The 16,836-nt window shown below is 41.8% G+C and overlaps 1 protein-coding gene across 3 annotated transcripts in view; it reads left to right on the top strand.

Annotated features, from left to right (window-relative positions):
* LOC125447481 (cAMP-specific 3',5'-cyclic phosphodiesterase 4B-like) overlaps nt 1-16,836 on the top strand; it is a 421,594-nt gene that overhangs the window by 100,110 nt on the left and 304,648 nt on the right. For all 3 annotated transcript variants that reach the window (XM_059639794.1, XM_059639792.1, XM_059639793.1), the window contains one exon: nt 10,819-11,051. In XM_059639794.1, the coding sequence (XP_059495777.1) occupies nt 10,819-11,051 (233 nt within the window). The remainder of the gene's footprint in view (nt 1-10,818; nt 11,052-16,836) is intronic.

Genomic DNA, 16,836 nt, shown 5'->3' with positions numbered 1-16,836 from the left:
TGCATTATTAATTACTGTGGTAAAGCACACGGAAACTAGGGAACTGAGGAAATAAAAAGTGATGTCTTGAAAAGAGCACATGTTACAGAAGAGGTGGTACTGGAGATCTTAAAAAGGTAGGTAGATCTCTGGGACCTGATCAGGCGTATCCTAGGACATTGTGATAAGTTAGGAAAGAAATTGTGGGGCCCCTAACAGGGGTATTTATATTATCTACAGCCACAGATGAGGTGCTGGAAGACTGGAGCATGGCTCATTTTGTGCCTTTAATTAAGAAAGGCTGCATAGAAAATCCAGGGAACTACAGACCAGTGAATCTGACATCAGTGGTGGGTAAGTTGGGGTGGCACGGTGGCACAGTGGTTAGCACTGCTGCCTCACAGCATCAGGGCCCTGGGTTTGATTCCAGCCTCGGGCAACTGTCTTTGTGGAGTTTGCACATTCTCCCCATGTCTGTGTGAGCTTCCTCTGGGTATCCTGGTTTCTTCCCACAGTCCAAAAATGTGCGGGTTAGGTGGATTGGCCATGCTAAATTGCCCATAGTGTTCAGATTAGGTGGGTTATGCAGGGATGGGTCTGGGTGGGATGCTCTGACAGTCAGTGTGGACTTGTTGGGCCAAAGGTCCTGTTTCCACACTGTAGGGAGTCTACAAATTCTATAAAAAGTTGTTGGTGGAGATTCTGAGATTCAGAATACACATGCATTTGGAAAGGCTAGGACTGATTGGGGATGGTCAGCATCATTTTGTGCATGAGATGTGGGAGGTCACTAACTTAACTGATTTTTTCAATGACATGACCAGGAAGATTGATGAGGGCAGAGTGATGGATGTTGTCTACATCGACTTTAGCAAGGCCTTTGATAAGATTCTACATGGTAGACTGGTTAGTCAAGTTAAATCACATGGGAGGTTTTGCATTTTGGGAAGACAAACCAGGGCAGGACTTACACAGTTAATGATAGGGGCCTGGGGAGTGTTGTCCAGCAGAGAGACCTGGGGTTCAGGGGCATATTTCCTTGAAAGTATTGTCACGAATAGACAGGGTAGTGAAGAAGGCTTTTGGCACACTTGCTTCTATTGGCCAGAGCATTGACTACAGGAGTTGGGATTCCTTTTGCAGAAGTACAGGACATTGGTTAGGCAAATTTTGGAATACGGCATAGTTCTGGTCACCCTCGTATAGGAAGGATGTTATTAATTTTGGAAAAGGTGCTGAAAGATTTACGAGGATGTTACTGGTGCTGCAGGGTTTGAGCTATAAGGAGAGGCTGGACAGGCTGGGACTTGTATCCCTGGAGTGTAGGAAGCTGATGCATGACTTCATAGAAGTTTATAAAATCATGAGGGGCATGGATAGGGTGAATAGACAAGATCTTTGTCTTGGGGTGAGGGAGTCCAAAATAGAGGACCATAGTTTAAGCTGAGAAGGGAAAGATTTAAAAGGGACTTGAGGGGCAACTTTTTCATATAGGAGGTGGTGTGAATATAGAATGAACTGCCGAAGTGGTAGACACAGGTATCTTTGGACAGTTATACGAGTAGGAAAGATTTGGAGGGATTTGGTCCAAACCAAGGCAAATGGGACTACTCTAGTTTGGGATACATGGTTGGCATTGATGAATTGGACTGAGGTGTCTGTTTTCATGCTATTTGACTCTATGACTCTAAATTTATAGCCAATATTAAAGGAAAGAAATGTGATCTAATAGCCATTGTGGAATGGCTACAGGAAGACAAGAATTTGGTCCTGAATATTGCGGAGTATATGGCATTCAACTAGAATTACAAACCAGGCAAATGTGGAGGCATCAGACTCTTAATCCAAGCTGACCCTGCAATACTTGGTTTAGGACATGATATAGAGCCAGTTTCGGTATTAGTGGAATCCCCTGTGAGGAACTTTAATGTTGGATGAAGTATATAAAGAAGAGGAATTGGATGCTGAGGAGAAAAGGATGGCTATAACCACTGTAGGTTTTGAATGAAAAGTTTATTGAATGCTCTTGAGATAGTTTCTTCGTGCACTCACATTCTGGATTCAAGTAAAGAGCAGGTTATATTCGATTTATTATTTTGTAATGAGGCAGAAGTGGGGACCACTGAGTAAAGGCATCTCTAATTAGCAGTGATCACAATATGATTGAATTTTACATCCAATTTGAAAGGGAGAAGTGTGGGTCAAAGATTAGTATTTAAACTTCAATAAGTTTGTCGTGCGGATATGGAAGTTGTGCTTGCTGAAATGAGATGGGATATAACGTGAGGAAATAATCAATAGGGAGGCAGTTCAGAGAAAATTTTAAAAAAACTAGAACGAGTATTTAAAGAAAATATCCAAAAAGGTGACCCACTGCTTGTGATTAACTAAAGAAAATTTTGAAAGCATGAAACTTTAAAAAAAGCATGTAATTGCACAGAGCTGAGTGGCAGGTCAGATAACAAGGTGTAGAGCTGGATGAACATAGCGGGCCAAGCAGCATCACAGGAGCAGGAAAGCTGACATTTCAGGCCCAGACCCTTCTTCAGACCCTTTTTTCTGAAGAAGGCTCTAGGCCCGAAACATAAGCTTTCCTGCTCCTGTGATGTTGCTCGGCCTGCTGTGTTCAACCAGCTCCACATCTTGTTATCTCAGACTCTCCAGCATCTGCAGTTCCTGCTATCTCTGGCAGGTCAAATAACTGATCAGAATGTACAGAATGGCTGAGAATGACTAGAAGGTTAATCAGCAGAAATAAATTAGAATATGAAAGGCAGCTAGTAGAAATATAAATATGGACAGCAAGAGTTGCTGCAGGCATCCAAAAAGGAAAGAGTAAATAAAGTAATTGTTGATTCCCTTGAGAGTGAACTAGGATATTGATATTCGATAATAAATGTAAAGTCTCATAATCCCAGAAGAACTTCATCCTAATTAGAGAACAGAGAGCAGTTTTGTCATTAGAGCTGACTGGTATTGGGTTTAACCTGAGGGTTCTCCACACCTCATGTAATGGCTGAGGTTGAGAAGGCACAGTAACCCCAGATGATGCAAGAATTAAACTGAGCATTTAGCACCACTCTGCATCACAAACCAGCCATCCAGCCAACTGAACTAACCAATTATAAGAAAATGGTGGATGTAACAGAAAAAGACTTTTCTTTTGTCTTCATTGCAGGGATTTTTTAAAAACCCAATTATAGCTTTAAATCAGGAGGTGGAAAGAATAGGGGAACTTGACAAAATTAAATCAACAGGGAAGTCGTACTGAGCAAAGTTCAGTATGGAGCTATGAACGGACAATTCTTTGGATCCTGATGAACTTCACTGTAGGGCCTTAAAGAAGTGGCTAATAAGGTAGTGCATGAGATAATGCAGTCATGCTAATTTCCCACAACGCACTCGATTCTGGAAAGATTCCATCAGATTAGAAAAAAAGCAATTGTGACTCACTCTTATTCAAACAGAGAGGGAGGCAAAAAATTGGTCATTGTGGACCACTTGCTGTTCCTCACCCTCTATCTACATGTAAAAGCACTGTATCATTTCAGAAGAAGAATCATAGCAGACTCAGATGTTAACTCTGTTTCTCTCTCCACAGATGCAGTTGAGTTTCTCTAGGACTGTTTTTATTGGTAACTTTCGGCTGGTGACCTTGAGGACTTTTGTGAGAAAGGTGATAAAATTAACCATAAAAGAGTTTTTTGTTAATTGGGAAGCATCAGCATGATTTTATGAAAGGGAAATTATTTCAGATGTGGAATCCAAAACAACCAAATCAGCTGTGATCTTATTGAATGGCAGAGCAGGCTTGAAGGTCTGAATGGTCTACTTCTGCTCCTTATTTGTATGTTCATATATCTGATTTTCCTTTGAGTTACAGCATCTCTCACGTGATTACTTACCCATTATTTAATGCAATCTCTACTGCACCATTTGTATGATTCACAAGAGCACGGGTCCCAACATGGTTGGTAGAAAGCCTGTCCCGTTGGTACAGCTCCCAATTTAATGCCTACTTGTGCCAGTGGCCCAGGATCAAAAACCCATTTCACCTATGTCATGTTGATTGACTCCAACAATAGCCATCTTGGTTTTATGCTACATATGACTCTGACCTTTGGAGAGCTTACTGTCTGATTCTCATTGACTTCAATTTTGCTAGGGCACCTTGATGTCACTCTTGGCCTCCATTGTAATGATTCTATGATTATGTAGATCAAGCTTCCAGAAAGGGTAACCAAACAGGAAATTATACTGGTATTCTAATGGACAAAATCCTGTCAGCAAATAGCATTCAGGATAAATGGAAATGCATTGGAATTATTTTGCAGGAAATTGGATGGCTGGCTTGTATGGATTGATAATTTTCTGCAAGTTCTCATAATCATTTCATGATTTTCATCCTTCATCCAGACAGATAAGACTCATCAGTTCAGCGTCGCTCCTTATAACATAATCTGACTGAAGTTTGAGCCTAGGGCCTGTATTTTTCATGGATCTCAGTACCACAACACATGGCATGTTTGCACATTGAGGAGTAATTGGCCACAGTTAACCGAAGAAAGAATAATTTGTTCTGCTGATGACAACAATGTACAGTCTTGTGTTTATCTGCAGAAGAAATGGCTGATGAACATGTGATGCATGAACCGCTAAAGATAGTGAATCACAAAATGGAAATAGAAATCAAAATATTAAACATTGTTGTGCATTGCGGCATGAAATTGAATACTGGCATTTGTACTGAAGAAGCTGTTCTTGTTCAGTACAGTACTCCTACATGCGCAGACTTAGGTTTTCCCATTGTCTCAGAATGTACACTGTGCAGCATCCCTCAGTACCTTAACGCATTCTTGGATTGTTCATCTTTTTTCCACAATGATTCACTCTTTTTTGTGCTCAACTGATGAGGAGGCTGTACTGTTCACCATTGAATTCACTTGTCAGTGTGCATGTAGGAAATTGCCTTTCTGCACTTACCTTTGGTACTAAAGTGACAATGTACTGAGATTCCTACAGCAGCTCATTACCTGCCAACGACTGCTGTGAATAAAGTAAAGCTGCTGGATTTCCTGCGAATGCTTTTTTCTCTTCCATCACACAAAGTGAAAGCGAATGATCTAATTAACGTCGTCAGCGGCACAGGGGCACATTCAATATTGATTGGTCAAAGCTGCACAAAACCTACGTGTCCCTTAACCACAAGCTAATGACAAAATTGAGTGAGTCGTGCAGTGGTTTGAACACTAGTGTTTCACCGCGGGACCTGCAAAGATATGGAAGTTTGAGATTGAGAACCTAAAACCAAAGCTAAAACTGAAACATTTAGAACCAGTTTAGAATTAAGAAACCATTTCGATCTTAATGGAAGCTAATTGATTTGTATTGAACTACTGAAAGGTCCTTTAATAAGTTAGATTGCAATCATAATCAGTTAAAGCACTTTTCCTTTAATGTCTGATTTTGATTCTTAATGTCAGTTTCAAACCTATCACATTTCAATCATTTGTTTTAGTTGGTGGGGTGTCTGATGTGTGGAAACTCATTCCCATGTTTAACCGTCTCTGAATTGATCTGCTATAAGATCCATGTTGCTACAATTTCTATATAATAACTATGGAGCAAAACATTCTTTTCATTAGGAAGCAGTCTACTTATCTAATCCAAAAACATTCAGCCAAATGTCAGAGCTACGCTGAAGGAATCCAAAACTACTGCAATAGTTCACACTGTTGGAATTGCACAGGTCACTACCGAGCACCAGTGAGCTTCCCATTGCTGGTCAGTTTCCCTCAGGAATGGTTATCTGGCAATTTTTACAAAGAATGCTTTCTTCCAGTAACATATTTCCCAGCAGATCTCAACAATAAACCAAGCAGCTGCTTAGTCATCAACAGTGCGTTGATGTACTGTATGTAGTGATTATAATGGTGTCAGTCAGGTGGTCATCATAGAATATTGATTTCCTGATTGGGATTGTTAATTTGGTCCAATCAGAGAGCCCTGGGTAACAGATAAAAGAGGAGTGCCTGACGTTCTGATACTCAGCTGTTTCTGAGGGAGCTGGATCCGTGTCAGGGACTCTCCACTTGTAAATAAAGGGTGACTTGATGACAGGGTACTGGCCTCTGTGAGTTATTTCAGTGGTGGTAAAAGTAAAGCACGTTCTTGAAGAAAGTCACTTGCAACAGTCATCTTTGAGTTGGAGTAAGCATTTCTGACATCCTGCCGTTATTTGGGAAGCTTGAGTTCTCAGAACCAATCGAAATAAACATCTGTTTAAATAGTCAACCAGTTCTGATGGAGATTGATACCGGTGCAGCCGTATCTGTGATTGCAGATCTAGTCTTCAACAAAATTCGCTCTGGACTCCAATCTTAAGTTTGACAAAACCTCAGATAGATGGAGAGCATATGCAAGGCCACCATTACAAATGAAGGATACAGCTTTAGTTCTGATGAGAAGCAACTGGCTCTGTTGCCACTGATTATAGTAAAAGTTTCAGACCCAAGCTTGATGGGTTGAAATTGGTTGAGAAAGACTCACATAGATTGGCTCAACATTTTGTGATTAGAAAATGGCTGCCTGAATAAAGTTCTAATTAAATACCTGGAAGCCTTTTGGAAAGGTCTGGGGGCTATCAAAGGAATCAAGGCCACCTTGCATGTGGACCAGCAAGGAATTCCTCAATTCTACAGGCCCACCCAATGTCATTTGCCTTACAGAAAAAGTAGAGACAGAAATCTGAAGGCTGGAAAGCAAGGGAATCATCAAACCAACCCAGTTTGTGGAATGGGCAGCACTGGTCATACTGATTTTGAAGCTTGATATATCGGTCCGCCTTAGAACAGAGAACATAGAACACTACAGCGCAGTACAGGCCCTTTGGCCCTCGATGTTGCGGCGACCATTGAAACCAAACTGAAGCCCATCTAACCTACACTATTCCATTATTATCCATTGACCGTTTAAATGCCCTTAAACTTGGCGAGTCTACTGCTGTTGCAGACAGGGCATTCCACGTCCTTACTACTCTATGAGTAAAGAACCTACCTCTGACATCTGTACTATCTCTATCACCCTTCAATTTAAAGCTATGTCCCCTCATGCTGGCCATCTCCATCCGAGGAAAGGTCTCTCACTGTCCACCCTACCTAATCCTGTGATCATCTTGTATGTCTCTATTAGATCACTTCTTAACCTTCTCTCTAACGAAAACAGCCTCAAGTCCCTCAGCCTTTCCACATAAGACCTTCCCTCCATACCAGGCAACATCCTGGTAAATCTTCTCTGCACCCTTTCCAATGTTTCCACATCATTCCTATAATGCGGTGATCAGAACTGTACGCAATACTCCAAGTGCGGCCGCACCAGAATTTTGTACAGCTGCAACATGACCTCATGGCTCCAAAACTCAATCCCTCTACCAATAAAACCTAATGCACCGTACGCCTTCTTAACAACCCTATCAACCTGGGTGGCAACTTTCAGGGATCTATGTACATGGACACCGAGAACTCTCTGCTCATCCATACTACCAAGAATCTTACCATTAGCCCAGTACTCTGTATTCCTGTTACTCCTTCCAAAGTGAATCACCTCACATGTTTCCATATTAAACTCCATTTGCCACCTCTCAGCCCATCTCTGCAGCTTATCTATATCCTTCTGTAATCTGCAACATCATTCCGCACTATCCACAACTCTACCAACTTTAGTGTCCTCTGCAAATGTACTAACCCATCCTTCTATGCCCTCATCCAGGTCATTTAAAAAATGACAAACAGCAGTGGCCCCAAAACAGATCCTTGTCGTACACTACTAGTAACTGAACTCCAGGATGAACATTTCCCATCAACTACCACCCTCTGTCTTCTTCCAACTAGCCAATTTTTGATCCAAACCGCTAAACTACCCTCAATCCCATGACTCCGTATTTTTTGCAATAGCCTACTGTGGGGAACCTTATCAAACGCTTTACTGAAATCCATATACATCACATCAACCACTTTACCCTCATCCACCTGTTTAGTCACCTCCTCAAAGAACTCAATAAGGTTTGTGAGGCACGACCTACCCCTCACAAAACCATGTTGACTATCCTAATCAAATTATTCCTTTCTGGATGATTATAAATCCTCCCTCTTATAATCCTCTACATCACTTTACCCACAACCAAAGTAAGGCTCACTGGTCTGTAATTACCAGGATTGTCCCTCCTCCTCTTCTTGAACAAGGAGACAACATTTGCTATCCTCCAGTCTTCTGGCACTCTGCCTGAAGATAATGACGACATAAAGATCAAAGCCTCTGCAGTCTCCTCCCTTGCTTCCCACAGAATCCTCGGATACATCCCATCCGGCCCAGGGGACTTATCTATTTTCACACCTTCCAGAATTGCTGACACCTTCTCCTTGTGAACCTTTATCCCATCTAGTCTGATAGCCTGTATCTCAGTGTTACCCTTGACAGCATTGCCTTTTTCCTGTGTGAATACTGACAAAAATATTCATTTAGCGCCTCTCCTAACTCTTCGGACTCCATGTCCTTTTCAGGGACTTGTTAGCATGGGGGCTGTCCTTCATGAAGCTGGGCATGAGCCATGTTTATATGTACTTAAGGTTTTATGCGGATTCCTAAAAGCATGCTACAGTTAATACCCATAAGGCTTTGTACCAATGTACGAGATTGTCATTTGAGGTATCATCAGCCTGCACAATTTTTCAGCAGACAATTGAAAACATTTTGCAAGGTCTATCCCAGGTTGCCAGATAATGCGATGATGTACTAACAGGGAAGAACCAATAAAGGACTATTTAGAGAACTTGGACATAGTCCTTAGATGTATTTCTGAGGTGGTATCTCCAAGCACCCCAAGTCTTCTACTTGGGTTACAGAGTTGACAGGACGAGGTTACACCTATTGGAAGATAAATTGAGGGAGTTCAAAGGTACCCTAGATCCTCTGTTACACTGGAGCTCAGGTCTTTCCTTAGCTGATAACTTATTCCAGAAAGTTTATATATAACCTGGCTTCATCCTGTCACCCTTACAGCAACTAAACTGCTGACTCTGACTTAACTGCTTGGATCTTTGTATTTTAATGATAAGCTCAGCAATAAGTTCCCTTCAGGTTCGAATGAAAGGTTACAGACCTGAAGTATTAATTCTGTTTCTGTCTCCACAGATGCTGTGAGACATGCTGAGTAATTTCAATATTTTACTTTTTTATTTTAGCAAAAAATTGTCTGGGCAGTGAAAGTGATGATGCAATGTTAATGTGTTGTTTTGACCTTTTTGTTACCCATGTTTTTCTTTTTTTTTCCCTTTATACACGCAGTAATCAAAGTCTCTGGTTGGGGTGCTTATTTCATAAATGTAATTTCTTTCTTACCGGTGAAAGGCCTTGGATTTATAGAGTGTGTTATCACAACTTAAAGATGTTCTAAGACCATTAACAATCAATGGGTTAGTTTAGAAATGAAGTCAAAGAAACCAGCTCATTTCTGCAGCAAAGCCCCAACAACAGAATGACCAAATATTCTGGTTTTATTTGTGCTGGTTGAGCATGGATAATAGGAAAATTATACCTGGTTTTCTGTCAACGTAATCTTACGCGACCACTTAAAAGGATAGTAGAGCCTTGGAATTACCTCAAATGATACATTTGACAGTGCTGTGCTTCCCCATTATTGAATTTATGTCAACTTTCAGAGACATTTAAGAAAGCTGGATGTAACAATGAGGGAACTACAGAATTAAGTTGTTTAAATGGCCTTTCTCATCTGCATCTGTTTTATGATCGGTTCCCCTTTCTCGAGAGTTTTCTATCTGATTATGGTACCAACCATTTTTATCATTTGCACTTCTCAAGGACAGCATTGTATTATGTAACTAGTGGCAAAAAATTAACATAGGAGTCAATTCCAAGTGTTGCTGTCATAGCAGATTAATTATATTATTTCAGGCAATTCGTTGAGTACTCGCGATAGCAAGGTATAGAGCTGGATGAACACAGCAGGCCAAACAGCATCTTAGAAGCAGGAAAGCTGACATTTCGGGCCTAGACCTTTCATCACTTTGTATTTACCCATTTTGAATGACTGCTGATTCAGGGCAAGTTGGGTTTTCACACAAACTTAGTATGCTGTTTGTATTTTGTTGATGCTCAATTATCTCAGCGATAGGATATTAACCGTCAGGAGAGATAGTTGCTACATTTTTTCCAAAAAATATACTTTATTCATAAAATTAGTAAGCAAAAACATTATAAGAATATTTCAACTTGCCTATTATAGGATTTGCAAGAAAATTTAACATACAAATGTAAGTCTTCCTGTAGAGTTGCTAAGTTTTAAAGTTTCTTGTTTTTAAAAAGTAAGTTGGATAGCTTGCTCTTTGGCTGACAGTGCATTACATATAGCAGGTGAATCTTATTACATTAATGTTCCTGTTATAGGCTGTGAGGTCTGTACAATGTTGAATAGCACACGTATCCAGCAGAGGGAGAAGTGAAAGATTAAAAAATTACAACATAAATTGCTGAGGACATCAATGGTGATTTTAGCCTGAAGAAAGGAAGTACTGAGTGTTTCAATTTCCAAATACAATTCTACACAGATAGAGGGGAGAGTGAGAGAAATGAGCTGTCTGAGGAGGGTCAATATTTATAGGTGCTGTGAAAATTGCATGGCGCATTTCCAGGCAATGTGGCAGGCAGGAAGGACATTTTTAACAGCTGCTGAAGGTGCAAATGGAAAGAAACTCTCGTATTTTTTAGGAAGTTCTTGATGAAACCATTAAAAGCTTGATTCATTCTTTTCTTCCCTTTCTCCAGAAGAATAAGGAGACTTTGGATGTTGGGTGGTGCAGCCGATCATACACCTCCAGTAGTACGCTGGGAGTGGATCCACGTCGAGGTCGCCGCACCTTCTCTGGCACCTTGCAAGTACCACAATGGAGAACAAGGTCCAGATCACCAGAGGTAGACAGATTCCAGAGGCCAACCACTCTGCCTCTACTCATCCCTCCACGTATAGCTATTACACAGGCAGACCAAGAGGAAGCCAGGTAAGAGTGAGATCCATGCAGTTGTAATGAGTGTATGACAACAAGTAGGAGAAGCTCATGACAGCCAAATGGGAATGGCAAAATCTATCATTCAGGCCTTGTTTCCCATAGCGACTAAAGCACATACTTCAAAATAGCACCGGGTAATCAGATGGCTCTATTCTGCACTGAGAGTCCGAGTATTTTGATAGCTGCTCCAGAGTCCTGTCAGTTTCCTAAAAGTGTCCTGGTTTTCACCTTTTTCCTTCTTGTCAAATCTAGGCCTGGCTGAAGAAAATCTAAACAGGTAGATGAGAGTAAACCGGTTGATGTGTATATGGATTTCAGCAAGGCATTCGATAAGGTTCCCCACAGTAGGCTGTTGTACAAAATGCGGAGGAATGGGATTGTGGGAGATATAGCAGTTTGGATCAGAAATTGGCTTGCTGAAAGAAGACAGAGGGTGATAGTTGATGGGAAATGTTCAACCTGGAGACCAGTTACTAGTGGTGTACTGCAAGGGTCGGTGTTGGGTCCACTGCTGTTTGTCATTTTTATAAATGACCTGGATGAGGGCGTAGAAGGATGGGTTAGTAAATTTGCAGATGACACTAAGGTCGGTGGAGTTGTGGATAGTGACGAAGGATGCTGTAGGTTGCAGAGAGACATAGATAAGCTGCAGAGCTGGGCTGAGAGGTGGCAAATGGAGTTTAATGCAGACAAGTGTGAGGTGGTGCACTTTGGTAGGAGTAACCGGAATGCAAAGTACAGGGCTAATGGTAAGATTCTTAGTAGTGTAGATGAGCAGAGAGATCTCGGTGTCCATGTACACAGATCCTTGAAAGTTGCCACCCAGGTTGACAGGGCTGTTAAGAAGGCATAGAGTGTTTTAGCTTTTATTAATAGAGGGATCGAGTTCCGGAACCAAGAGGTTATGGTGAAGCTGTACAAAATTCTGGTGCGGCCGCACTTGGAGTATTGTGTACAGTTCTGGTCACTGCATTATAAGAAGGATGTGGAAGCTTTGGAAAGGGTGCAGAGGAGATTTACTAGGATGTTGCCTGGTATGGAGGGAAGGTCTTACGAGGAAAGGCTGAGGGACTTGAGGCTGTTTTCATTAGAGAGAAGAAGGTTGAGAGGTGACTTAATTGAGACATCTAAAATAATCAGAGGGTTAGATAGGGTGGATAGGGAGAGCCTTTTTCCTAGGATGGTGACAGCGAGCACGAGGGGGCATAGCTTTAAATTGAGGGGTGAAAGATATAGGACAGATGTCAGAGGTAGTTTCTTTACTCAGAGTAGTAAGGGTATTGAACGCTTTGCCTGCAACGGTAGTGGATTCGCCAACTTTAGGTACATTTAAGTCATCATTGGATAAGCATATGGACGTACATGGAATAGTGTAGGTTAGATGGGCTTGAGATCGGTATGACAGGTCAGCACAACATCGAGGGCCGAAGGGCCTGTACTGTGCTGTAATGTTCTATGTTCTATTTGTTCTAAACATTTGGATCTTCTTCCAGTGAATACACATCGCAATGTAATCTTCCCCTGCTGTGTCACCTTGAGATCCCCAAGAGCATTGTAACTAACTTTTTTGAGCCAGCAGCCCTATTGTTGGTGACATCTTTTAAATGATCTGCAAAATAGTGTTGCCCTGTCTGACTGGACAGCTTCCAGAAAATGTCACCAAATGACACCCCACCTTCAACAGCCCCTCCCTCAGCTTCACATCATCAGTTATCCAAAATGTCAGCCATCATAGGGCCCCATATTCCCAAGGTATTTTAGTGTATCCTGATTTTGATTTTTAGAAATCTGGTCACCCTTGTGTATGAAGAATAAACTTAAGGTGTTGATCAAGGGAGCCGTCTGAGTGGAATGTGATCCTTGGGGTCAGTCATGTTTGAAGTGCAACTCTGACAAATCTGTAAAAGGATGAGAATGACCCTTAGAATATTTGGCTGTCATATGAAGATGCTGCACTGGAATATTCTGCACTCTGCTTAAGAATGTACAAGATCAGACTCAACCCCTTCTCAAATGTCAGCTTTCAAAGAGGAGCAGTGTTGTAGATTCTGGCCAAACTAAGAAAGGACAGAATTGGATGTGAGTTTGCTCGCTGAGCTGGAAGGTTAGTTTTCAGATGTTTCGTCACCCTTCTAGGTAACATCAACAGTGAGCCTCCGGTGAAACGCTGGTGTTATGTCCTGCTTTCTATTTATCTGTTTAGGTTTCCAGCTCAGCGAGCAAATTCACATCCAGAAACTCAACCTGAGCTACAAATCTTCTCAATACTCGCTAAAGGACAGAATTCTCTATATTCGGGCTGAGCTGGATACCAGCCTGTGCCTGTTGAAACCTTCTTGCGATCTATGCAATTTAAAATCAATAATGTCTGACTCAGGAAGGAAATCTATTTTCAGTGGGATTTAGAGTGAATGGCACATTAAAAACAGGTCAAGGTGGGAGTATTTTAGAAACAACAATAACGATTGTTGACTGAAATCAGAATGGAAGGGGACCATTCTGATGTCAGTGCATTTGCAAACATAAAATTACGAATAAATCTTCTACTTTTTAAAATTAATTACAGAAATATTGATTTTAAGTGGTTGCTATTACTTATATTTCATTTATAAGATTTGTAAGATTGAACATGATGATAGAGATTATGTGGTAGATATTCAGTGGAAACGTAAATTGGATGATTTCAGTTTGTTGCCATTGCAGCTGCGGGGCGGGGGTCCCTTCACTGCCCAGGCAGTGCCAGCTACATTATAGGACTTGTGCTATGCCTTCTTACTTATAACAGCCTGATGCCCCTGAACAAAATGTGTGAGCCTGTTGACTCCATGGAAAGCTGAGAAAGAAGTGTCAGTGCTTTGCTCATTTCCTTACCTGATGGGGCAGCCTGAATTGTCAAGCCTGGTTACTCAGGAAGCAGGAGGAGGGTGCTGCAGGCTGGTGAGGCATGGGGATGGCATTGAGGGGGTGGCCAGCAAAACAGTGAGGGATAGGCTGCAAGAAAATGGCACCACTTTAATTTGAAGTTCCAACTCTAAGCCCCAGCCTGGTGCAGGTACACAAAAATGGCGTTCCGTTTGAATAACCATTTCAGGCAGCATTGGAAAGCCTGCAAGTGCAGACACTGGCAGATTGGCCATTACTCAGAGGCTCCATGTTCCAACACCAGTTTGTGCAGTTGATTTCAGTCAAGAGGGTTTGGAGAAGTGAAGTATGGCTATACAGCAGGGAAAGGGAAAAATTAAGCCCTGCTGTTGTTGCTGATCATTATCCAGTGTTTCCTACTGGAAGGAATGTTCCTGCCACCCCCCAACCCCACTCCGAAACCTTGTGCTTGTGCCTGTGGTGGGGTGACAGTGGTTAGGTAGAGAATGAGTTCTAGAAAGCATTGATGATGTATCGAAAAACTAGATTAGGTACAAAATGTCTTTACTCAATGGAATAATCCAGATGGTTTATTCAATGGGATTGAGTGTCACTCAGTAATGCTAGTCAGCTGCTGCTTTTTGTCAGTCCTCACTAGTACCACCATGTGGCAGCAGTGAACTGCTAATATGCCTCTGTTTCAGAATCGAGTTTATTCAACCTATGGACTCAAGAGTTGCAGAAAACTGTCTCTGTCATAGGTTTTATTTCTCTTCCCTGTGGCCTTCCAAATCAGTCTTTTATCTCGATTTCCTTGCCAATTTCCATCGATACAGTGATTGCTAATGCATTTCTAAACTTTTCACTTGTTGAAAATTTTTCACCCAATATCCTTTACATCCTTTACATCAAAGTCGTTTATTGAAGTTAACGTTTTAAATCCTCAAATTTTACTTGACATAATTTTCACAGGGTGTCAAAACTATGTAATCTGCATCTCCTCACCCCTTTTGTTTTTCCTTGCCCTAATAATCAATATTTAAATTCACTCAGGTTTTTCTTGATTGACCCTATGTTTTTCATGCTTTTCACACTTTTTCATCCTGCCTTGGGAATTCTCCTCTACTTTCCCAAGTAAAATGAGTCATACCAAATTTTCTAAAAGAACAATCAGGTGGTTGTCCTGATCGTTACACAGAGACCTGAAGAAATTGGCTCCATCAGCGTCAGCTTTGATTCCAGAGTGACTGGCTTTAATGTATTTTCTGCTGGTTGAGTTTTTGTTTGCTGTGTTGATAAATGCAAAGCCTTTAATTGTTGTGAATAGTTGCTTGGAATTAATTATTCATTGTGACAGCCCTGACATCAGTTGGCATTCTAATATAATTGGGGCTGTTGTAGTGCAATGATAATGCTCCTGGAAGTGGTGGGGGTGGCCAGTTAGCTCACTTGGCTGAACAGCTAATTTGCAATGCAGCATGATGCCAACATGTAGTTCAATTCTCCTCCCATGAATGTCCTGTCTTCTCAACTCTCCCCTCACCTGAGGTGTTGTGACCCTTGGTTAAACTACCATCAGTTGTCTCGCACTTACTAATGAGGGAGCTGCTCTGTCATCCTGTTGTCCTCTGATAATGTAGTGATTTCCCCCTATCTTTTATGTAGAGCTGCTAAAGGAGGCAAACAGTTTGGTGGAATGGATAGAAAAGTGGCGGATAAAATTTAATACAGAGAAGTATGAAGTGTTACATTTTGGGGCGGCACAGTTGCTCAGTGTTTAGAACTGCTGCCTCACAGCACTGGGGACCTGGGTTTTATTCTACCTTTGGGTGACTGTTTCAGTGGAGTTTCAAAGTTCTCCCCGTGTCCGCGTGGGTTTCCTCCAGCTGCTCTGGTTTTCTCCCACAGTCCAAAGATGTGCAGGCTAGGTGGATTGGCTATGCTAAATTGCCCATAGTGTTGAGGGATGTGTATATTAGGTGGGTTATAGGGGCATGGGTGTGGGTGGGATGCACTGAGGGTCAGTGTGGACTTTTAGGGCCAAAGGGCCTGTTTCCACACTGTAGGGATTCTGTGAAGTAGATAAGAATAACATGGAAATACGATATAAAGCAGAAGCTCCTAATCTAAAGGAGGCCCAGGAACAGAGGGAACTGGGTATACATGTGCACAGATCATTCAAGGTGGCAAGGCAGGTGGAGAGGGCAGTTAATAACACATTCAGCGTCCTGGGCTTTATTAATAGGGGCGTAGAGTATAACCGAGGGAGTTATGTTAAACCTGTGTAGAGCACTGGTTCAGCATCAACCAAATTATTGCATCCATTTGTGGGTGCCACATTTTAGTTAACAATGTGAAGACTTTGGAAATGGAATATAAAATAGAATAGCAATGTATTTTCACTTGTATTTATGAAAATACAGTGAGATGTGCGTAAGTTGCCACAATTCAATGCCATTTTAATTACAGAAATTATAGAAAGAAATAATTGAGACAAAATTAGGACAAAGTTCATCTGTTGTTCCCTCTGCGACAATTTGGGTTTATGGAGTGGCTACGCTGCTGCTAAATCCAGCTCGAGGCTGCCAGAGTAAAGATTTCTGGACTGAACCCACCGTGCTGTCATCGCCAAAGGCAATACCGAAGCCACTGCATCGCTGCCTTAACCAGCAAGGACAGAGTGGACCCTCCAAGTTGCTGAAGTTAAAGTCATTGCCTGAGTCACTCACTGCCTGAAGCTGGCACATTGCCGCCAAAGCCACGAGGAACAAACTGGAATCACCATGCTGCCACAGTTATAGCCATGGCTGAAACCATTGCCAGGAGGAACGAACCGGACCCACTGACGATGAAGCCTTTGATAACGCTACAGCCACGCTTGGCACAAGGAACAGACGTCAGATCCACCATGCTA

This window comes from Stegostoma tigrinum, chromosome 35, assembly GCF_030684315.1.
Source record: "Stegostoma tigrinum isolate sSteTig4 chromosome 35, sSteTig4.hap1, whole genome shotgun sequence".
NCBI lineage: Eukaryota > Metazoa > Chordata > Chondrichthyes > Orectolobiformes > Stegostomatidae > Stegostoma > Stegostoma tigrinum.
The sequence above is the reverse complement of the archived record's forward strand: the minus strand, read 5'-3'. Positions and strand labels throughout refer to the sequence as shown.